Genomic DNA, 23573 nt, shown 5'->3' with positions numbered 1-23573 from the left:
TCTCCCATTGGGATTTCCAAGGACACATAGGCATTTCACACCTCAACATGAGTGGAAGCTAAACATCTCTTTCCACTGGGACCTTTACAGAGTATTCCATAGAGTTTCTAAGGCCTGCACTACAAATTAGATTAAAGTGAATAAAACATACTGCTTTGAGAGTTTCACATAGTATGTTATGTCCATATCTTGCCTTCCCATTAGACTATAGTTTTACTCCTTCCAACAGAGCTGAGGTTTGTAAATGGAAGTTTTAATAGGGATCAGTGTTTCCTAGTCTAAATCAGACAGAGGCTGGTTTAGGTAAGCAGATGAACACGTGAAGGCTTTTTATGTTATGATTGATAAAATAATCATGATATTTAAAATGGGTGCATTAAAGAAAAATAGTGTGATGATGAAAATTAAAACTTATTTTTGTTCTAGGTTCAGAGTCCTTCTTGGATGCAACCTCAACCATATATTATGCAGCACCCTGTAAGTTCTTATGCTTCCTTCTCCCACTGTCGCTCTTTTTGTGTTTGTGTAGATATAAAATATTTTGCAGCTTTCTGAAGATCTCAAACTGTAGGAAATAGATCCGTTCTTCTTCAAGTAATTGTCCCTATCAGTGCTCCACTTCAGGATGTGCACGTGCCCGTACACTCTTGAGCAGATATTTTGCCAGCAGTTCCTGTGAGACCACACCTGCACCCTACACATTCCTCATGTTCTGGTGTGATGGTATATAGGGAAAACCAGGCCCATTACCATTTCAGTTCCTTCTCAGCCACCTGCAGCTCGAGATGGAGTGTTGCAGTGCCCACTTAGCTAGATGCACAGCTTGCTAACTTTTTTCTTGTTTTTTCTTAGTTTTTCATTTGTTTAGTACAATTTGTACTTTGGGGGATTCCCCCTCCCTTTTTTGCCTGTTTTGTGTCTATATTTAAACTTGGCTCTCTTCTGCAGACTTTCCCAATGGGTTATGCCAAGATACTGGGCTTCAAACCTGTCTGACTTGCCACATATCTTTGCCCTGTAGCGACAGGCACCCTGGCTGCCTCTGCTGCCTTGGGGAGACTCCAGATCCCCTCCAGGTGTGAGATCCGCACTGGATTCAAAAAGAGATCTAAAAAAATAAACGAAGGGAGGATAAACTAAAACTTCTTATGGAACATTCTCTGAGACTTTTGGGGTCTGAGTCCATTCCCCACCCACTGTACATCAGCTTCAGCTGCTCAGAGCTCCCTGATGACTGTTTCTGCTCCAGTAAGCAAAGACCATGGGGGCCCTTTAGATTCTTCTGAAACACCAAAAAAGAAAGAGAACAGAACAAGAAACCAAGAGGAGGGGAAAGTAACCCCCTTGAACTGGGATTAATGAGTCCTCGCATCCCAGTATGGGTACTGTTGAGGCTTCTAATCCATCTAGTACTGACCTTGCTGAATACTGATAAGCATACAGCAAGCAACTTCAAGGGGCATCAGAGATGGTACTGGACTCCGTGCCTCTGAAGGATAAGGACTCCTCAAACATCAAGGTGTCCAACTCCTTGGTACTGTCTTTCTCAGTTCATGGTAGAGAACCCATGGACCATTCCTCGATATTGTCTCTGGTACCTCCCAGCGTGCAGCCTCCCAAGGAACACTATCCAAACTTCCCAGTACCTGGAAGAAACTGAATTCTCTCCTTTGAGAGGTACCGGCCGGGATTTCCCTCTAGCACCAGTTTACCTTCCAGAGTCTGTCTACCCTTCCATGACAACGTGACCTCTGGTATCAGTGTGGTCTCTGGGTATCCACAGGGGGACTTGACCTCTGGTGTTGATGTGGTCTCTGGCTACCCACAGGAAGGCTACTTAGAAAGACTTTCCGCTGATACCAGCTCATGATCCAGAGCTGATGGTTCCATCTGTGAATTCTCAACAGCCAGTACTGATGCAGTTACTGGTCCCTCACCAGCCACCTGTACAAGCACCACTTGCCCCCAAGACGTCCTCTGACTTTGAGTTGTTGGTTTAAGGTTCCTCACCCTTTTCATTACCTTCTCTTTTTCCCTTGGAGTGCATCCCAAGGAAGAGTGTCCCAGCAGTATATACAGCTGGCAGAAACAACCTTTGGGTCCTACCTCTTTTCTTTACATCCCACCACAGTGGGCCCCCTATGGTGAGCACTTTTACAGGGTACCCTCATAAGAGGATACCTCCTCAAGAGCAGCAACTACTGACACCAGGTCTTAGTTCACAGGAGGAGCTTCCAGAGAAGCAGGAGCCAGGTTCAGAAGAGGAGACACCTCCTTCCCACAAGTCCTCCTCCTCACCAAAGGAGACTGTTATGCCCTCCACTTCCAGTCCTACTCAGGAGCAGATGATTTCAAGGCCTTCCAGGAACTTGTGAAAAGGACTACAGAGACCTTACAAATCCTGCTAGAGGAGATGCAAAACCTCAGCATTCCTTGCTGGACATTCTCCAGGCCTCACTGCAGGGCAAAATTGCCCTACCCATCAACAACACTCTACTGTCACAAGCTGTTGAGTGCCAATGGTTCTGTTCAACTCACTGGGAGGTGCTCTCAGTATCCCACGGCCTAGTATTCCTCTGTGCTTATCCCCTGATGCCGTTACTCTTCAGTCTCCTGAACAAGCTGAAACGGGACAGATCAGTGGCTATCCGCTTCACACAATCATAGACAAGGCAAATATGGTTCCCAGAGTTCCTTTGACTGTTCCTGCAACCATCTCTGTCTTCCTCTGTCAGTGAATCGCCACACCCAGGAATCAGGATCCATGATTCACCCCAGCCTCTTGTTGCGTCATTTGAAGGCATGGGTATTAGATGGCTCTCTGGAACATAAAACAGGACAGCTCTCCAGAGGTCTAGACAGTACTACTCAGTAATAGGAAAGCCAAATATAGAAATGTTTTCTGATCTGGTACCACCTCTTGAATCTCACCTTTCCAACACTCTAAATTTACCTGGTAAATTTGAAAACTACAGGATTATAGCTGAACTCAGATAAGATTCTGCTAGCTGCCATTAAAGACTTTCTCTCACACACACCATTGAAGAGTTTTCAGTCTTTGCTCACCCAGCCAGTGCAAAGTTCACTAAAAGCCTGTTTAACCTTTTTCCTACTGTCAAGAAACCAACTCATCCAGGGGTCCTCAATTTAGTTCTTAATATGCTAAGAAAACCCCATTTGAACCTACTGGGAGCTGTTGCCTCCTTCATCTATCTCTTAAGATCTCATTTCTTATAGCCGTCTCCTCAGCCAGGACAGTAGAAGAGCTAGGAGCCCTTATGGCTGACCCACCAGACATGGTGTTTTATTGTGACAAAGGGACATCATTTCCCTCACCCCCATTTCTTACCTAAGGTATCTTCAGAGTCCACATTAATCAGTACATTCATCTATCGACGGTGTACCCCAAGCCTTACTCCTCAAGAGAAGGAGCTAGTCTCTATACACGGGACATAAGAAGAGCTCTTGCTTTTAACTTTGACAGGACTAAGCCCTTCAGGGCTTCTCCTAGACTTTTAATCTCCACCACGGAAAGAACGAAAGGGCACCTGATCTCCACCCAAAGACTGTCTAAATGAGTTTCGGGATGCATATTAACCTATTGCTAAGTCTCAGGGGTGCATCCCACTCCTGGAGTGATAGCTCATTCCATCAAAGTGCAGTCTACTTCTGTAGCCTTACTGAAGAAGGGACATGTCACAGACATTTCCAGATCTGTCATCAGTGCATGCCTTTTCCCAGCATGCTGTTCTTGTGCATGCTTCCAGAGCTGATGCATTACCTGCCCTACTTCCCCTATGCTCGAGTTATTCTTGAGCTTTGAGGTTCAGAAGGAACTGGAACAATGGCAGGTCCACTCTCACCTATACATCCTCACACTGGAGCACACGGTTGCATGGGAGGCAGGTGTGGACCCATGGGTACTGCTGACAAAATCTCCAATCAAGAGTGCACAGTTGTGCACACATCCTGAAGTGGAGCACCATAGGGACAAAACACCTCAAAGAATTACAATTTCTGTACAAGGTAAATAACTCTCCTTTCCATAATCTTTCTTGGATTTTGGTGATTCTACCGTGGGACACTGTATGCTAAGAAGGAAGGAAGAGGAGGTGATCAGTTGGAATTGGGGCTCAGTCATGACTCCTGCTACTTCAAATTTTAACTAGCCCAGCCTTCCTTTGCCAGGGCTCCACTTTACTGGTCCTCAATAACAATGGCTCAGGTTCACTAAGGGACGTAAGTGCCTAAAGCCAATATTTAGGCACTACTGCAATCCACAAAATCCCTGCTCAGCTGCCACTGAACACTGTAGGTACCTAAATTCATTCATCACCTAAATATTTGCTGTAGAATTCCCTTAGGTGCCTAAGTTTCTGTCTCTGGGCATGTGCACTGCTTCCTCAGGCAGGTGCCCCAATGCATTGGATGCCTAAGTCCCAACATGATCTTCAGTCCAGCTGGAGATAGGCATGTCCCCGCCTATTTTGCCTGTGGGAGTTAATCCAGTAGACACACTCAGAGCCTGTCTAGCTCCATTCAAAACAGCCAGGAGGAGGAGGTAGCGGCAGTGGCTTTCCTTATAATCTTCAGCCTAGTGGTTAGGAAACTCACCTGGGATGTGGGAGGCTCCAGTTCAATTCCTCTGCACTCCCAAATGATGAGATGAAAGAACTTGAACGTCTCAGGTGAGGGCCCTAACCACTGGGCTATAGTGTCATTCTCACATTTTTTTGTCACTTTGAAAGGGAAAAATAGGAAGGAAAAGGGACACGATCCATGTGTTCAGGAAGGCAGGTTGATGAGGACAGCTCCATTTATCCCCAGTGCAATTTCCTGAGGGATAAGTACATCCTTTTTTTAGGATGCTGAGATTGAACGCTTTGTGACGTAGCCCATGTGGTGGTAATATGCATGTGATAAATTGCAGAACCAATTTTAAAAATGCTCTAGAGCAGATCTAAAATAATTCAGGCCACCTGTTTTACAGAAGCAAAATATATGGTATGATATACACAGATTTATGGACGCTCATTTAGTTGCCCATGGCTTCCCCACTCATGAGTAATGCAGGTCACCCCCACTCATGTCTATCATATTTTTATATCACACAGTCATGTATTCTTTATATATAATTTGCCCATCTCATTCCCCCCCTCATCAGTACCATTCCATATCAAAATGACTGAGTTCATTGGTACTGACATTATATACACTGACTCATGCTTTAATATATGCAGTGCCATGGCTGACAAACAAGCACATTTTCAAAGCTAGCAAGGAAATTGCCTGGATTTTAATTAACCTCCTTATGCAGGCTGGAAAACGTAAATCTTTTTGGCAAAGTGTTTTCTGTATGTGCAAGCAAAAAAGATGGTGTCGAACACTTACATCCTTTCAACATGACCAACTGATACATATTTTTTCCAAGTATGTCATTAATGGACACAACGGATTTTATTTACACCCTTTATCAACATAGAGTTTTGAAATTATAAATAAGGATGAAAGCCTGTAAGTTATGCTGTGAGAAATGCAAATTAATAGGTTATCATGCTATTAGGGATATTCCATTTACAGGTGTTCAATTCTAGCTATTATCTCGGTGAAATGAAAGATCTAGATTCCTGACTTCTCAGTTTTGGTCTTCGGCCTGTGTGGAAGCTTGTGCTCTCTCTTTCTCATTCATTTGCTTTGCAGAGACACTTGCAGTCTGCAGAACAGGAAATTCTTGCAGTGTTTGTGCAGCCTGTGACTCATTTCATCGACACTGGTCACATGGTTGTTTTTCTAACTACACTCAGTACTTTATAAAAAAAAATAAGACCTGCTGTAAAAGGAATAAATTATTCATTCAAAAACACTGATTTTCAGTATGCTGTAATTATTTCTATTAATTTTCAACCTAAACCTCTTTTCAGTCACATGCCTGCATATATAACACATACAATATATTTAGAACCGTAATTTTACAGGAACATCTTAGGGTGGAAATAAACCCCATCTGTATCCATCCATCTAAATTAACCCTCATGCATTCTTAAGAGTTTTCCAAACACCTGTACACCAACTGAATATTTGGCAACTTCAGGTGCTTAAAAACTATGTCCACTGTACATATAAAGATGGAGAGACGTGACACCAATGTGGTAATCCCATCATGTTAGATAGACTTTCTGCAAAAGAAATGGTATTTACAACATAGCCCTCTGGTACTCGTGCCCTAGTGAAACTGTTACTTCCCTGATCAAAAGTTACAATGCCTAACTCAAGGGTATGAAACTTGCACAGGCAGTCATGGAAGTGCATCATTTGTTGCTGTTGAGGAAAGTATTCTCTCTATAAGACAGTGGCACATGAAATATTTGCAGGTCTATCCATTGTACATCAAATCTTGCACTTTTGGTAGGTAGTTAAGTAATTACTCAGTTTACAAATTCAGATTAGTGCATGTATAAATTGGGTAGTTAGCTATAAAATGGAGTAAAATCCTTAGGATCTCCGAGACCAGCTAGTATCCAGACTCATTGTTGTGGGTTAGGGCAAACCCTACTGGTTTGGAATTAAAGGCCGTATTTATGTGCCTGAGCCAAAAGAGATGTGTAATTAAAATCTGAACAGTCTCATTCTTAAACTTGTTTTTTTCTCTCCTATAGGGTGCTGTATTGACTCCCTCCATGGACCACACCATGTCACTACAGCCTGCATCAATGATAAACCCTCTGACACAACAGATGAGTCACCTTTCATTAGGCAGTACTGGAACGGTATGTGGCATTTAATATAAAGCTCAGTATATACAAAGGGAAAATGTTGTGTATTGATTACAATATCTGTGTAGTGTACATGAAAACCACTAAGAATTTTTCCTCCTCAATTAAAATGTAAATAGCTGTCTCCACAGATTCTTTAGGGCAAAAGAGTAAGCAGACAAGCTAGTGTAGTAGTGTGAAATGCACTCCAAATGCATGGAACAAAGCAAATGAAAGTAGCCCAGTTTAAGTAGTTTTAATTCTAGAACTGGACTTGAAGCAGAAATAATGGTGCTGAGTTCACTCTGCAGGGTTCAGTGTTGTAAATAAATTATTTGATTCACATACATTTGTCTGATATGAAGACATTTCATCTGCTAAAAACCTCTTACATCTGTATATTAAATTCTATGCAGTGTTATATCTAGCATACCAAATGGTAGTTTGACACAGAGAAGTACCTATACCGATCCATTTAATACAGATGATTGAAGAGACCCATCTGATGGTAACTTTTGCTCGTTATTGACTTAAGCTAAATTTGAACCACTGACCTAAAGGAACACCATGAGCTTCCTAGTTTAAACTGCATTCCTCATGGAAACAAATACATTGGATTAATAAAAAATACATGGCACACTTTATTTAGATAAAGTCTGGCCTCTATCAGTGTAGTTTCTTGCACTTCTCAAACATAAATGCATTTATCCTCAGAACACCTCTGTCAAGCAGAGAAATATTATCCTCAATGTTCACAGATGTGAAACTGAGGCACAGAGATAAGAGTCTTGCTCAAAGTCACACAGTGTATGGCAGAACAAGAAATTGACCCAGATCTTCTGTAACAAGCCAGTTCCTTAACCGTAAGAGCATCCTTCCTCCTTGGGTACATACTGGTAAGAAAAAGACTCAGACTGGAATTTTGTTGGAAAGAAAATACTTAACTTCTTTGTTTCTGAAGGCCAAAGTTGAGTTTGTGTACTAACACTGCTCAGTGTAATACACCTCACTTCTCTGCACTGGTTATTGATTTTAGATAAAGCTTGCTTTGAATCTTCTTCCCTACCAGAGCACTCAAATATATATTTAAAAAATCTTTATGGGGTTTGCATCAGATTTTATTTTAGCTGAATGTATTGTCTCTGTCTTTTTAGTACATGCCAGCCACAACAGCTATGCAAGGAGCCTACATACCCCAGTATACACATGTTCAGACAGCAGCTGTTCCTGTTGAGGTTGGTAAATTTTATAAGCAGCAGACTATTACAGCCAAAATTGTTATATTTATTGTTTTGCCAGGAAAAAAAAATACAGATGAAAACGTTACATTATGTAGGACCTTTGAGTACAAATGGAGTTTAATAAAACTACCATCATGTCATTATTTTCATCTAATAAATATATTGCACCAATGTGAACTTCTAATAGTTAGTTCTTCCATCCAAGCAGCGACCCAGCCCAGCCCTGCTTAGCTTTGAGATATGACTGCATTTGCAGTTCCAGCGGGAGCTATACCATTGACCACTCTCAGTCTCTCCTTGGGCACTCTTTCCCAGTTATAGGCCTGTAACTCTCAGGGTGTAATCACACTATTTACACCACTCCTGTCCATCAACTATGTCCTCAACATGGCCAGCTGGATTTTGGCCCCTGCTTAGACTTCTGACCCGTGGCCACTATAAAAATGTAGTGACAGAGAATAGCATGTTCAAATCAAAGTATTATTTATTCATCCACAGGAAGGAAAAGGGTTAAGGAACAAAAAGCCTGTATGTGTATTATCTTACTTAAACTTGCAAGGAAATGCTAAGGTTTATGTAGGCCCCACTTATCCCAAGAACCCCCAGCATTGGGGCTGGGCAAGGCAGATTTCACCCCTGCAGCCTCTCATTCCCTAGTTTTTATTTTATCTCTCTCTGCCCACATCCCGAAGTTTACAGGCCATATTTTATCCATTTCAGAGTCTGTTTGTCCTGAGACATTTGACCCTGGTCAGTATGATTTATACACCTCCCCAGATGTGTCAGAGGCAAACTACGAGTGGTGGATTCACTGTATTGTCCTTTTAAGTACCAGACATTGAATTATGCTGTGGTATTGTAGTTGTGTAGGTCCCATAATATTACCTCATCCATCTCATCTCCTCTCATCTAGTATCTTTTATCGGACCAACTTCTGTTGGTGAGAGAGACACACTTTTGTTGACCTAAAAAAGAGCTCTGTATAAGCTTGAAAACTTGTCTTTCTCACCAACAGAAGTTGGTTTGATAAAAGATACTAGCCCGCTCACCTTGTGTCTCTAGCAGTTGAATTAGTCATCGCCTGGTTACGGGGCTATGTGTTGAGAGCTCCAGCGGAACTAACCCGTAGTGTTCCGTAGAGCCATCCACACTACAATACCCAAGCAGATACACACAAAATATATGGTTTCAGAGTAGCAGCCGTGTTAGTCTGTATCCGCAAAAAGAAAAAGAATACTTGTGGCACCTTAGAGACTAACCAATTTATTTGAGCATAAGCTTTCGTGAGCTACAGTTCACTTCATCGGAGGCATGGGTGAGCTGTAGCTGTGGCTCACGAAAGCTTATGCTCAAATAAATTTGTTAGTCTCTAAGGCGCCACAAGTACTCCTTTTCTTTTTACAGAATTTATGGGAATGCAGAAGTCTATGTTCTTCACACTGACTCACAGCACAAAGATGGTGACTTGTAGTGGTCTACAGAAAACGTTAGAATTTATTCTCTCATTTTTTAATATGTTTGTGTGGTTCCATTCTGTTAATCGCATCACATTGTCTAGTTATTGCTATAGCAATTTAGGAAATAGAACATGTACTTGATCATTTTATATTTCGTTAGATCTTCTGTTATAAATAAAAGTGCAGGCCAAGTTGGATGCATCACTTTTGTGGTACCTAACTTGACAAACCTTAGAGAGGGCCCTGGTTTTTTAGAAGGATGAAGGAGAAGATGCTTAACGCTTTCTGAAAGCCAGGCCCAGTCAAGTCTCTTGGGTTGTACAACAGAATATAGGGGCATCCAAAATCTCTAGTCATTTTGGGAAATCTAGGCGCTAGCTAGTATTGCTGGACATCATGTCTCAACCCCTTTTTCTTCTTTTACAGGAAGCTAGTGGCCAACAGCAGGTTACAGTAGAGACATCCAGTGACCATTCTCCATATACGTATCAGCAAAACAAATAACTGAGGTAGGGGCTTGTTCTGTTACTCTGAAAAAGACATGAATTCAAAACTAAATGTACAATATACTTTAGCTTACAAAAGTGATATAATCTAAATAAAACCCCTAATAATTTAGGGCCAGAGCCCAGCATCAATTTGAATTTTGCCAGAGTGAGAAATTAGAAAAAATAGAGTAAAAGCTTCAAGATTAGTCCCTTAATGAATTATCTGTAATAATGTATTAGTAGTTTCTCTGGCACACAATTGCTTAACTTGTTCACATTGAGACATCAGTGCTTCCATGCATGGCATCAGACTTGTGCAGAGAACAGTTTGAATCCCAGCACTGACTTGGAAGTGGCTTTCCTACAGAGAAGCAATGCCACCCGCAGTGGGATGATGCAGTGGAATCTCCTCAAGGAAATCCTTGTTGAGTTTCACTTGTAAAGACTCCCCTTTCATGTCTTTAAGACTGTCGGAAGGAGACAGACTGGTCAACAAAGTGTTAGTCCTGGCTTAAATTTGTCTCAGAGTTAGTTAATTTCCTCCTTTTCATAGAAAATGTTCCATTTGCTTTCCTTAATAAGTCACTCATTTGTTTGGACTGTAACCCCTTCCATGCAGCACTGCTTTTTATAGCTTGCCACCCTTAAAGTTTTGTTTGCATTGACCATTTCCCTAGCATTCCATTTTCTTCATTCCATCCTTCCAAGACATAAGCTTCTGGAGTTTAGTTCTTCTCTATACTTCAGTTCCATAAATGTTTATAAAGTTTTGCAAGATTTCACACTGAAAGAACTTTATTCATGCACTAGAAAGTGAATCTCTCACTACATTGCTTATGTGCCCCGAAAGGTTCATAAAAGTTCATTTCTGTAGCTCTCATGACACAGGTTTATTAGAAACACAGAACACAGAAAGCACCAGCAGTTTTATGATTGTCCAGCTTCTGTACATAATCCTGTTTGCCTAGTGCACATTCACTAATACATACATATCTCAATTACCTTTGGTTTTGCAGGTCAAGTATGGTCTGTGGTAATGGTAACACTGTTCTTATCCCAAGTATTCGGATAAGAATTTCTTCTATACTCAGGAAGTCTAAAAATTGTCATATAAACAAATTCATTAGCTGAGCACATTTTATCTGATGCCATGTTCCATATAATAGTGAACGTGTCTGCGTGTTTGTTACTTTACATTGGCCAAACACTGGCCCCTACAGGAATCCCAAGTAAACAGGCCTTGCACATCCCCATTCTTCCTTTTGAGGTTGAGGGGCCTAAATCCTAAACTTCGCGATTACCCAGGCAACATCCTGTGGACTGTTACTGCACCATGGCCCCTGCATACCCAATTCAGGGCATCTTGCTTGTGGGTCAGTATAGTTCAGATGCATGGCCTTGTCCTAAGCCTTCTCTGTGGGCATGTGAAGATTGCTGCTGCCAAGCAGTGATCCAGGGCACACAGGGAAGCAAAGTTCTGCTCTTCATATCCTGTCCCTAGCACAAGATCAGTATTATCTCCACTTATTTGGGGCTTTGCATGTTCACAGAGCAGAAGGGACAACATTTGGCCTCTTGAAGAGATGGTAAAACTGCTACCCAGTTTCTCTGAGGCATATTATAATAACCACCACTGGAAACATTGAGCACTCCCCTTAAAAGTCAATATTGCATGAACGTAATGTTTTAAGAAGCATAGTTCTTAGTGTTTACATGCACTATGAGTCAGTATGGTCCCTATAAATAATGAATAGCAGAGTGGCAAACAGTGTTAATATTACTAAACTGAATCTGCAAAATAATGTTCCTCCCCATGAATGCACCAACAGTAGATGCCATTAAAAAAACAAACACACACACACACACACACACACACACACACACACAAACAAACCCTCAGTTTGAGTGCAGGGTCACAGTCCCTAAGCTCTCAGCAAGCAGAACTCCCAGTGGGGAATCAGTGGGATTTTGTATGAGAAAAAAACTATAGGATAAGGCTGTAATTAGGCAAAGGGACTATTTGCACAGGTGCTGAGAACCCTCAACTCCCAGGGCACTTGACACCTTCCTGATCAGTTGTCAAGTATGTACGTGGGCTCACTTGGTCCTCTCAAAACTACGTCTGAGGTAAGAAACAATTTCACAGATGTCTACAATAGAAGACAATGCAAAAGTAATTCTGCCCTAGCTCTGACTTCTTTATGTTACAGATGTCCAGTGTTGACCTTGCCTGGAGAAGGGTGCAAAGGCTGAAACAATCATGGATTTTACTGATCAAATGTGCTTTAGGAATTATTGACAGTTTTGCACAGGTTCTTGAAAACATTATTTATAATGAAATCAACTAAAACTATTTTTGCTATAAGTTCTATAAGGTGCATAAAAAATCCTTAAATTCATCTAGTAGCTGTTCCTGTGAACAGGTTTATTTTAGTAAGAAAATTTTTATCAAGTATTATGATGCAATTTTTTTTTTTTTTTTTCAAATTTCTGGGTATGCACAGATGACCACGAAGACTTATTCACGTGCATGGCAGAATTTGTATTTTGGTTTGTTTTTGTTTTGGTTTTTTTTGTTTTTGTTTTTGTTTTGTTTTTTTCTTTTGTTTTGTTTTTTATTGTATGAAATGGGTTTTCTGAAGTTTAAAATAGTAAAACATCTAAAATGATGATCTGTGCTTGCAGTGTGTGAGTGTTGCTACAGTGCAGTGTTGCAGTTAGTGTCTGTTCTCTTAGCTTTCTGTTTTTCTTTTAACGTAGTGTGAAGTGTCTTATCCTTTTCTATAAATTCCAATTTGCCTTAAATCTTTCATGCTGTAGCTGTTTCAGTAAGTAGTCCAAACTAATGGTGTAGAATGCTTTGACCAAATGAGCTGGTCTATTATGCCTTGTAAAACAGCAGCATAGGGCTTTTAAAAGGTAGTCAATAAAAATTGCTGAAAATTTGGCTTTTTTTAATGTGTAGTAGGTGTTTTTAATGATTTTTCACATAATGTGTAAGGTAGTGAAATGCAAGAGGGGAAAAATGTTTTGTGTGAAACACATTTTCTGACTGGGGGAATTTTAATAGGATAAATTGTTTGTAAGGCCATATGCCAATAGTTTCCTCTGATAGTTTGAATGATTTAGGAACTCTGCTGTAAGATGCAATGTAAAATCTTTTTTTGCCTTTTTTCAGAAACTAACTTGATGTTCTAGTTTTAGTGTAGGTAGAGTGGGGAGTTTGGGGTGGGAATATCACAGAACGTTTTTGTCCTTCCTTTATACTAATGATAGTGCTTTAGAATGATGATTGTGCTGAGACCTAGCAAACAGAAAATTTGCTATTACAGCAAAATGGCAAAAGCTAAGGACTTGTTTGCAAACATAAGCTGAGATGTAAGTAGACGCATAATTGATTGGGTACTAGCTCTCTATAGGAGGTAAATAAAAATAAAAAGACTTGGCACTTTTAAAGGTAACTTTACCAAAGAACAAAGAGCCAGTAACCAATAATTCTGATTTGTCTCAGCATTACGTCTTCTGTACTCTTTATTTTTGCCGGACCAGTTTGCGGTTAGGAGAATGTGCCTTTTTTTGTACATTTGCCTTTAGGTTTTATAATTTTAATTGAAGTATGGACACAAAAAGCATGAAGGAAGACTTGGATCCAAGCAGTGCCACGCTTTACATCATCACTACAAGTGTTAAGTGTAAAGAAAACCAGTTTTGAAACTATGAAATTCCTGATTAATAAATACACAGTTATTTGTATTTTTACGTATTAGATAATTCACTGCTATTAAAGCTCTTTTATTACAATGGCATATGTTTTAAATCAAATGATAAATTAAGTTGTCTTCCAAAACTGTGTACTTGTCTGGTCAGCTGTATATGATCAGTTATCTACCTCAAAGTTTATTTCTTTTTGTACTGGGACAGGTTGCTGGCCCTCCCTGTTTCCACAGACCAAATCATCCTAGCTCAGGAGCTAGGGCTAAGCAGTTACTTCATTCAAGTATTTTTTAGTTGTTAAATTGTGTGAGTATTGGAGTATAGATGTCGGTGACATTTCATAGTTTCAAAAATAAATTGCTGCTCTGAGAAGTGTAGATTCTAGTGAGTTACATAGTCATAAGAGATGTTTGTTTTTTCTTTTTAAAAAAAAAAAGTTGTGGTATTATTGGTTCTATGCTCCCTGGAATATTACTGCTTTGTAAAAGTCCAGACTTCCTGCAGCACCTTCCCTGTATCTGGTATATTGCCATTCTTGGATCTCTCACTACTTGATATTTTTTGCATTCGTTAAAATTGCAATATAATAGCTGTATTAGAGGGAGGGAAGAGCTGCTGCTAGAAATGTCTGAACTAAGTGCCATACTCATTGTCCGGGTAAGATTTGGGAAATTTAACCTCTGTACATAAAGAAATAATCAGTTACTTAAACATCACGTAGTAGACAGCCATTAAATTATAAAAAAAAAATTAATTTATGAAGAAAGACCTTTTGTACAGATTGAAAAAAAAAGATTTTCATAGAGATATCTATATGATCAAGAGAGTTAATTTTTTATTTTTGTTTTTCTAGTGCCACAAACTTGCCAGTGGTAACTTATTTGTCCGGTTCAAGATAACTCTGTAGTTTTGTTTCCTAGGACTTGTTAAACGCCAAAAGACATTTTTGAACTGTACATTTGATTAGATTGTTAGCTTTTTCTGTTTTATTTCTTTTGAAAACTTTTGAATAAAAAAGATTGAAAAAATGAAAATGCCTTCTTTCTCTTCAATTCTAACTATATCTGGAGACTGGATGGACCCCAAACAGCTTATGGTGAAACTTTAGTGTTTCTTCATGTTGAACTGCTCAAATTTGGATTCCACTTCTCAGAGGCTCCCCTTCCCTCCCAAATGTTTCATTAAAATTGAATTTTAGCTTTCTCAAACTACAAGTCATTTATTGTTCTTTAAGAGCAAACAGGAAATAATTTATTATAATAGTTTTATCAAATATCTGATTTGAATGCAAAAGCTATGCCCTTCTTTGCCTCAATCCAGGCCTACACACATAATGGTAAATTCAGGCCTAGCTGTCTCCACAAGAAGTCTGCAAGCAACATGGGATTTAACAGTTACAGTCACTAGCATCACACGGCTGCATAAAAGTGCTTTGCCAGTGCCAGCTGCCGTGAATTAAATTGGCTGAGGATGTACAATCCCAGTGAATTTCACTCAGAGCATTAGCATCACTTCAGTGCAACTGTATGATGTTAATTGGTCACCTTCAGCCTCAGTCTGAAAGAGAGTTGAAAAAGAAAACATACAGAAGGACACAAACACATGGATGTTCTAAAGAGATTTCCCCCCAATTGTGATATCTGTAGCAAGAGGTGTTGTTCCATATGTTGTGTGTGTTGTCCTGCCCCAGAAGTAATGCTTCTAAACCAAATAACTTATGGCAAAATATCAAAAACTATTTCCCCTGACCAAAGCATTAAATAGTCAAATATCTAAAATAGAGCTATTTCTGGGATGTTGTAGATATGGTGTGAAGCAGACTCGCTACGCTCTAGACATTTTTGTTACTTTTCCTCTCCTTAGAAACAGCCCTATTTTATATATATATAATATAGGGCTGTTTCCAAGGAAAGGGAAAATAACAAAAAATAAAAAAAAAAATCGCTTCTATATAAAGAGGAGAGAGTCCCTTTAGGAAGAGCCTAGCCTTCTATGTAACTCCACATAGAAAACTTCCTGTGTCAGGAACTTTTTGAGAAGCAATTCTTAATGCTAAGTAGTGTACCTCACCCCATATAGATGTAGTGACATCCAGGATGCTGACAGCATGATTTTTCTCCTTTGGAGCTGATCAAAGGAGCTTTGAGCTCCAGTTTGTCTCTGGGGGGCGGGGGAGGGGAGATGATTTTGTTATTTTAGGCTTACGTAATAAAATAACATCCGTGAGTACTAATTCCTCTTGCATAAATGAAAAGACTGGACTATACTGCATACTAATTACGGATAAATAAAATTTAGAGAGACCCGTAAGTGAATGTATACTGTGTTTACTGCTTTGTCGAGCTGTTCATCTAAACTGTGGCTCAACAATTCACCCATCTAAAATTAAATGGCCATGAAGATTTACACAAATCTGTTGAGGGACCATATTCCTCTTTTCTATCGTCCTTAACTTAATTGGAATGAATTAGTAGTCATGTATTCAAATATGAATATTCTATTTTATTACAATTTTATATAGCATCTTATTAGCTTTTCTAATTATCACTATGGTGCACTTCAGCTCTTTATTGTATAATCAAATTTATTTGAAAAGAATCAAAACTCTGAGATCAGTAGTTTGTGCCTGGCTGGTGAATATGCCACACAATATATCACCCAGTCTTCAATAATACAGATCTCTGTATCACCGGTGTGGGGAAAGCCAGAGGGCCATACCCCCACACACACTTAACAAAAGAAACATATGCACTTTCTGTGGGATATTTAAGTATTAATTCCTCTGCCACTTTGGCCATGCCCACCACCACAATAGACACTTCTACAAAGGTTCCGGCGCATAAAGGGCCATTGTCCCCCACCCCTTTAAACCTGACTGGGTGGGAATGCACTGTGACCTGGCCCAGTTGGCTGGCACCCGGGTCCCACTCCACATTGAGCCACATGCCGGCAACTTGAGCCCTCACCAGTCAGTTAGCAAAACTACAGCGGAAAGGTGCCGGGGATCCTCCACGTCTGGGAAGCAGGAAAGACCTGTCACCAGAGGGCTTCGGGCTGGTCAGCAGGAAGAGTAAGGTAAGGAGAGTGGGGTGGGAGGAAGGACCTGGTAGGAGGGGCAGGAGTTCTGGTAGGGTGGGACTGGTGCGAGGGGCTCAGGCTCCAGGAGGGTTGGGCCGTTGTGGGGGCATGGTTCCCCCACTCTTCCAGTCCTTCTGCTGCTCGTGCTCTGAATGCAGTATACTTTAAATAACACCTAAAACTCAGCATATATAACACAATTATTATATATATTATTATATATCACAAAATTACTGAAGAAGGGCTCTGTGTAGTTCAAAACTGGTCTTTCTTTCACCGACTGGTAAGAGGTCTCTTGTTCAAAGATTGACTTAACTGACCATTGAACACAGTTTTGCTTTGTTATTTTGTAGCTTATTTGCCAAGATGCTGTTAATAGAAACATGTTCTCTATTGTTAGCTAATTTAGTATTAGTTATGAAAGTTTGTAAAACCACAGTTTTATGCAACTATAATCACATGTGAGACTTGCTCCCTGGATAACACTTTGGTCATATCTCGTGGTTGTAAATTAATAGGAAAGGAATCCTATTACTGAGAATGTTGGACCAAGACCATTTAGCTCTCTTTCTAGTTCCCAAAACTAATTAGACTGTGTTGCCTAGTGTCGCTAGACAAGGTCTTTCTCCATTCTGACCTGGGCTTCCCATGCTGGATTAAAAAGATTTATAAATTTGATGTGAAAAGCAAAGTATCACAGTGTAACTGGAATACAAATCCAAATAAAATGCTTAAGAAGGAATTGATGTTCAGCAGGCGTCTGACGTTCACTTTTTAGGGCCTGGCCAAGAGTAGAGCCATTTTGGTTATATGTCTTCTCTTGAATGAGTCTGGATCTCAAGTTGGTATTACAGTTGGCCTTATCTCCTGAACATCTTTGCAAAGTCATTTCAAGAAAGGTAAAGTTTTCAAAAATGTCTTAATTCTATTAACTTTCTCTGAGCTCCTATGTGACTTAGATGTTTCTGAAAATTTTAACCACAGTTCACAAGAGTTACTTTTGCCTAAAGAGTCATTTGCCTAAAAATATAAATGCTAATGAGATAGGAAAAAACCCTTACTCCTTGATAAAAGTAATGAAACATAAGTAAATATGAGAATCATGAATAAATAAATGGTTAAACTAATTATCACTTTGAAAAGATCTGGCCACTACTTTGTGATTTATCTGCAGGACACCCACAGTATGTTGTGTACTCTTGGGGATGTAACTGCTACACTTTGAGAAGGGGATTCATTTTATTAATTCTTCCTTTTTTAGTTTTCCTGTGTTTGTATGATGTCTCTTATGGTTAATTTACTGCTTAGTCTTCAATCACAGAAGCAAGTGGTGCTTTTCATGTATATGTGGTTTGTTCTCCCTGTGTGTGTTTTTGTTGCTTGGTTGAGTGTCTGTTTTTTGGAAGGGTATTTTGTTTGTTGATTTGCTAATACTAATTTAGAAATAAGTGGGGTTTTACAACAAACACTGTAAATATATTTCTTCAGTGTTTTTGTATACTTACTTTGTATAAAGTTAAGACAAACAAATGCGGGTACAAATAAAATGAATCTTGTTCAGATAAAAATGCTATTCTTGTAATTAACTTTACAGGAACCAAATAATAAGTGAGACAATTCCAACGCTGTCCACTACTTCTACCTAATCAGTAGGCTGCCTCTCCAAATACATCTGAGGTTTGATGTATGTATATCTAATGTACTGGCCAGGACATATTAGCATCCTCGGTGAAGACACAGTCTGCCATTCCCATTGCTCCAGACTACATCAGAAAATTCCTTTGAACTAGTTGCAGATGAGGATTTCACAATCGGATGCATCGCTTGGAGACAAATGAGTGGGACAGTCCTAACTATATTCTAGCATCCTCTTCATTGTGGTGCCTGTGGAGGGTGCCTCTGTCAGCTTTTCTGAGCACCAGCCCTGATCCTGCCTCCTTTCCCCTCCCAGCTCGGCGCTCTCGCACAAAAAGGAGAGTTGATTTGTGCAGAGGTAGCTCCACCATAAGACATTAGCAGTAATTCTGTACTTACTAGTAAACCAAAGCCATGACATCACCTTCTCCAAAAATCTTGACAGTAGCTAACTGAAGAATATCCAACAACATCTGAAAAATGGATCCCAACCACAAGCAATGGCATTGTATGTAACTGTATGCCCCGCATACACTCACTACACTTGTCCATTCTGCTCTTGCCAGCCACTCAGGAATTATTTGCAAACCTTCATGTGCATTGGGATACATCATCCAATCCTCTGCTGTCCAACAGTGTCGTAATGTGAACAAGATAGCATGTTATTTTGATGGTCTTTAAGCCATACATGCAATTACCTCCCAAATGCACTAACGGAGCTTGCAAAACTGGCATACTCCTTTCAAGAGAGAAAGATCATCTGTGTCAGTTTCCTAGCCAATGGATCCTCACATTGATTTAACACCAGACAAAGCTGAACTTTTTGGCTTTCTCATTTGACCATTTAATTCTGCCCAAAATATGGCTAGAATATACAAAAACAATTCTGTCTGGTAACTTCTTCTGCAGCTGTTAAGAAAAAACAAACTATGTCAGAATAGCAAAGATTTAGGGGCATGGGTGTCTGAAGGGCTCTGGGAGTATAATTAGGGGTCTTTACCTTTCAGCTCACAAGTTCACATCTAATCCACCTCAGGAGTAGCTGAAGACATTGCCAGCTGCTAGCTGTGTAGTGGCTTATATAAAGAGTCCATGTCCCAGCAAATAAGTGACCACATCACAAAAGTCATCATTACATTTGGATCTTTGTTCCCCAGTCTCAGCAGAGAAGAGAATTGGTGACTAGAGTAGGAGACTGAAGGTGATGTTTTCAGAACAAGACTTGAGGCATAGTTCAAGCTATCAATCCTGCCCCTTTCAGCAGCATTAATTTACTTAATATATTAGAACCACAGTTAACAAATCATTCTGAATTCTGCTACAGTTCATTAACCTGCCTCTAGCCAATTAACAATTCATTCCTCCAACTAATTTACTATGATACTGTCACAGACTTAAGGAATTAATGTATATGTTCCCTAACTACTTTCGTAATTACAGCCCACCCCAATAAGCACAGTGGGCCACATTCAGATCCCTTAGCTCACTCTAAACAGCACCTTACTCCAAGTAGCCTCATTGTTTTGTGGAGTGTTAGCAGGGGGGAAATGGAATCTGACACTACAGACTAACTCGTGCTCCCATTTACTCTGCACTTCTGCTTGTGCAACTTTACTGAGCTCACAGGAATCACGCCAGATTTACTTGACCAGCTTGTTCATCAACTGGTTATACTAAAATTGTGATACGTTTTTGGGTTGCATATATCCCTAAGCTACATCTAGAAAGGGCTTGAAACTAATGGAGTTAAACAGTGGTTTAGAGAAAGGGAGATAGAAATAGAGGGTGCCCAAATAGGATCATTTAGCAAGTAGATCAAGTTGTCCCACATTGCATATTCTAACTATTTGTGGTCAGCGGTGGGAAATGACTTTTTCCCTTGTATTATTTAAAGCTTTCCTTAGGAACTGCTTGTAGAAAAAATAGAGTTGGCTAATTTTATCTAGACTTCTATGTATTTATTAATATTCCATGCATGTCAATGCAGTAAGGCTATTAAACAACAAAGTGAGTTAATTTCAAACATGCCTTAGAAAAGCCAGCCTGTCCTGGAAGAGTATAAACTAAAAGAAAAGATTATCAACTTCATCAGCGGGGCGCTGTCCTAAGTTCCACACCTACCTTCAACATCCCAGCCTCATATGGAATATTTCAACATGCAAGAATGACTCCAGCTGTCAGCAGGAGTAGCTTTCACATGTGAGTGGGTGGGAGACAGCTTGTTAATGAGATGGAAGCAGGGTGGAATAATAGATGTAGAGCGCCACAATGCAACTTGTATCATCACTTTTCAGAGAAGAACCACATGGCATCTTGAACCTGCTCAGATTCCAAGACTAAAATGGACCATTGTGATCATCTAGTCTGACCCCCTGTATAACACAGGCCACAGAACATCCCCCAAAAATTACTCCTAGAGCATATCTATTAGGGGGGGAAAATCTTGATTTAAAAATTGTCAGTGATGGAGAATCCACCAAGACCCTTGGTAAATTTTTCCAATGGTTAATTACTCTCATTGTTAAAATGTTACACCTTCTTTTCAGTCTGAATTTGTCTTGCTTCAACTTCCAGTCCTTGGATCATGTTACACCTTTCTCTGCTAAACTAAAGAGCCCATTATTAAATATTTGTCCCCCCTGTAGGTACTTGTATACTGTAATCAAGGCATCCCTTAACCTTCTCTTCATTAAACTAAATAGGTTGAGTTCCTTGAGCCTATCCTTATAAGGCATGTAGTAGTGATTTTTTTTGTTTCGTTTTAAATCTTGGACTGCCCGTGTTTCTAAAGCCTCTATGTCCAAAAATGTGGTTTTAAGCTTCCCCTTCCTTTTACAATGCACCTCCCTAATATTTGCGCTACTCTTTTCCAAGGATAGCCTTATAAAAAGGAAATGATAAGATCACAACTCTGACTTGAAAGAGATCACACCATGTCTTTCACTGGAAGAAATGTAACACTGAGGCTTCACCTCACAGTACTGAAATGCTGGGGAAAATTCATCATTCAGTTACAAAAATGATTTGAACAGTTCCAGCAATTCTTTTCCTGAAAATATTTTGCAGATGAAAAAGTCACCAGTTGTCTCTGAGAAGAGTTGGCTACAAAAAGAACACGCCACTGTAAGTTACGAGTCTCATCTATTCCAGATGGTGATCATGTGACCAGCCCTACTATGTTCAGATATGGCTCTTATAGAAACTGTAGTGAATTTACTAAGCTTGTTTGATGCCCTGCAGGACTAAACACAACCATTTCAAACAATCCTCTGTACCCACACATCCCAGGGAGAGGGGGTGTAAGAATGGTGTGGAATCTTGCTCAGCAGTTTTGAGAAAACAAAAAGTGAGGTGGGGGTAATTCCCTTGAACAAAAGAGAGTGCAGGGCTTTATTTTATTGAACCACTAGAGGGCATCTTCATTTTATTAATAATCAGTAGTTGAAGCCCATTCTCTATATGTGCCTAGGGTATATATTTATAGGATTGTCATTAAAAGAATAACTTTATCCAGCTCCTGCAAAACACAACATAACCTCTCTCACTCCCAAGATTATGATTTTTCCATCACAAAGAGAAACAAGTTTGCCTCGAAAGAGAAGAAACCTTTATCATTTTGATTTGAGAAGTGAAATACACAAAGCCAGCTTATATACATCCCAATTGGACACTTATGATGGGTGCCCATCATGGGAATGGGGACAGGAATCTGAATAGCGTAACCAGTAAAAAAAGCAAAGATGCTCACAGGTGGGGATGGGTAGGCGGCGGGGAACTAAACCAGTTTCTCATTTCAGGGTGTTCTGGGCGCAGAAGAGACAATTTGACAGCACTGGTTTCTTATATCAATCTCAAGTTGAAGGGACCCCCAACAGTTACAAAGGATTTAACTCACACCAGGTCTAGACGGTTTTTTCAGCTCCACGAGCGAGCTGTGAAAGTCAGCCATTTCAGCTCACAGGGTCTGTATATCTTATCTCTGGTTTTCACTGTTGGGGGCAGACAACTCTTGATTTTGCTTTGAGTTTATAGTTTCAAGTACCCAAAAAACTCAGGGGGTAGCTCAGTCAAAAGCCCCATGTTTCATGTTGTCAGGGAACAAGCACATGGGTCTGTCAGACGCTCTGAATGTTTCAGTGCACACAGGAGTGAAGAGGATGTCCTAAAAATTTAAAATCGGGCAAATTTTGCATGGTTTCTGGTTGTGTGTCAAACACCTCTCACCGCTCTTCTCTGCAAACCTACCTCAACAAACCATCCCCTAGTGGCTATCAAAATAAGATCTGGCATTCCTCTCCAGATTCCTAATGGGGAAAAAATGTTTTGTGTCGTCCTATTGCATATGATTAAGGCAAGGCAGTTTGAACCAATGAACAACAAGCAGCCCAGGCTATTAGGTGTTCAGATCCTGAAGTCCTTCTGCAGGCCAAACTCCCATGGGGCCAATGGAAAGATTTCAGAATTTAACCCGTAGACATTGAGGAGAGGTGCGTGTGGCTGTGTACGCGGTGGAATGCCCAACAGTAAAATGCACCGTATGGGGAAACCACAAGATAAGAACAGCACCCACACCGTCCTATTCTTGGACCTGGAATACCAAAGCCACCCCGGACATTTCTGCCCCGCTTTCCTTCTTGCTTGCAAGCAATTCAGTGGCTCGCTCCTGGGCCTGTTCCCAATGCTGGGTATTGACCGAGAACAACCTGAGCAAGCCAATCAGTGTGTGCCCCCTCTTGAATAGCAAATATAAAATATTGTAAAGCCTGAAATTTAAAGCTATGATTTAAACCTCAGGGGGTTTAGTGCAAAGTAAATTTACATTAATCCAGTCATATAAGTCAGTGCCCAGTTAGAATTTCGGGAATATGGACTGCTTTTTGTTATGTTGATATCTATGTTAGTTGCACAAAATCAGATATTGCTTTAGTAAACGATACTTACAGTAATATTAACCGTCTGGTGTAGAAAAAGGAAAAGAATGAGATTCTCACTTATTTTTAATTCATCCTGATGTTGCCACAAATGTTTTTTGTTAGTGATAAAGTGTCATTGAAGTGTATAGGGCTGTGCAGACAAGTGTACACGGAAAGTAGTGCAAGGCTCAGAAGGAACCACCTTCACCGGATTTCAACAGTCTCCCAATGTCAAATAACCTCCAGGCACATATTGTAAGTTAAGACTGAGATGTAGAAGCCTCACCTCTCTATT

At 40.1% G+C, this 23573-nt stretch overlaps 1 protein-coding gene across 4 annotated transcripts in view; it reads left to right on the top strand.

Annotated features, from left to right (window-relative positions):
- The window catches only part of RBMS1 (RNA binding motif single stranded interacting protein 1), a 200795-nt gene extending 186599 nt beyond the window's left edge, over positions 1-14196 (top strand). For 3 of the 4 annotated variants that reach the window (XM_074967426.1, XM_074967424.1, XM_074967427.1), the window contains exons 10-14: positions 427-477; positions 6657-6767; positions 7907-7987; positions 9877-9959; positions 12149-14196. In XM_074967426.1, the coding sequence (XP_074823527.1) occupies positions 427-477; positions 6657-6767; positions 7907-7987; positions 9877-9954 (321 nt within the window). In that variant the 3' untranslated portion in view covers positions 9955-9959; positions 12149-14196. Of the gene's footprint in view, positions 1-426; positions 478-6656; positions 6768-7906; positions 7988-9876; positions 9960-11966 lie in introns of all 4 variants that reach the window. The other variant, XM_074967425.1, reaches the window with a different exon arrangement.
- Positions 14197-23573: the final 9377 nt, after the last annotated feature.

The sequence above is a fragment of the Natator depressus genome, chromosome 11 (assembly GCF_965152275.1).
Source record: "Natator depressus isolate rNatDep1 chromosome 11, rNatDep2.hap1, whole genome shotgun sequence".
Taxonomy (NCBI): Eukaryota; Metazoa; Chordata; order Testudines; family Cheloniidae; genus Natator; species Natator depressus.
Note: the sequence above shows the minus strand (reverse complement) of the source record. Positions and strands in the feature narration are given on the sequence as shown.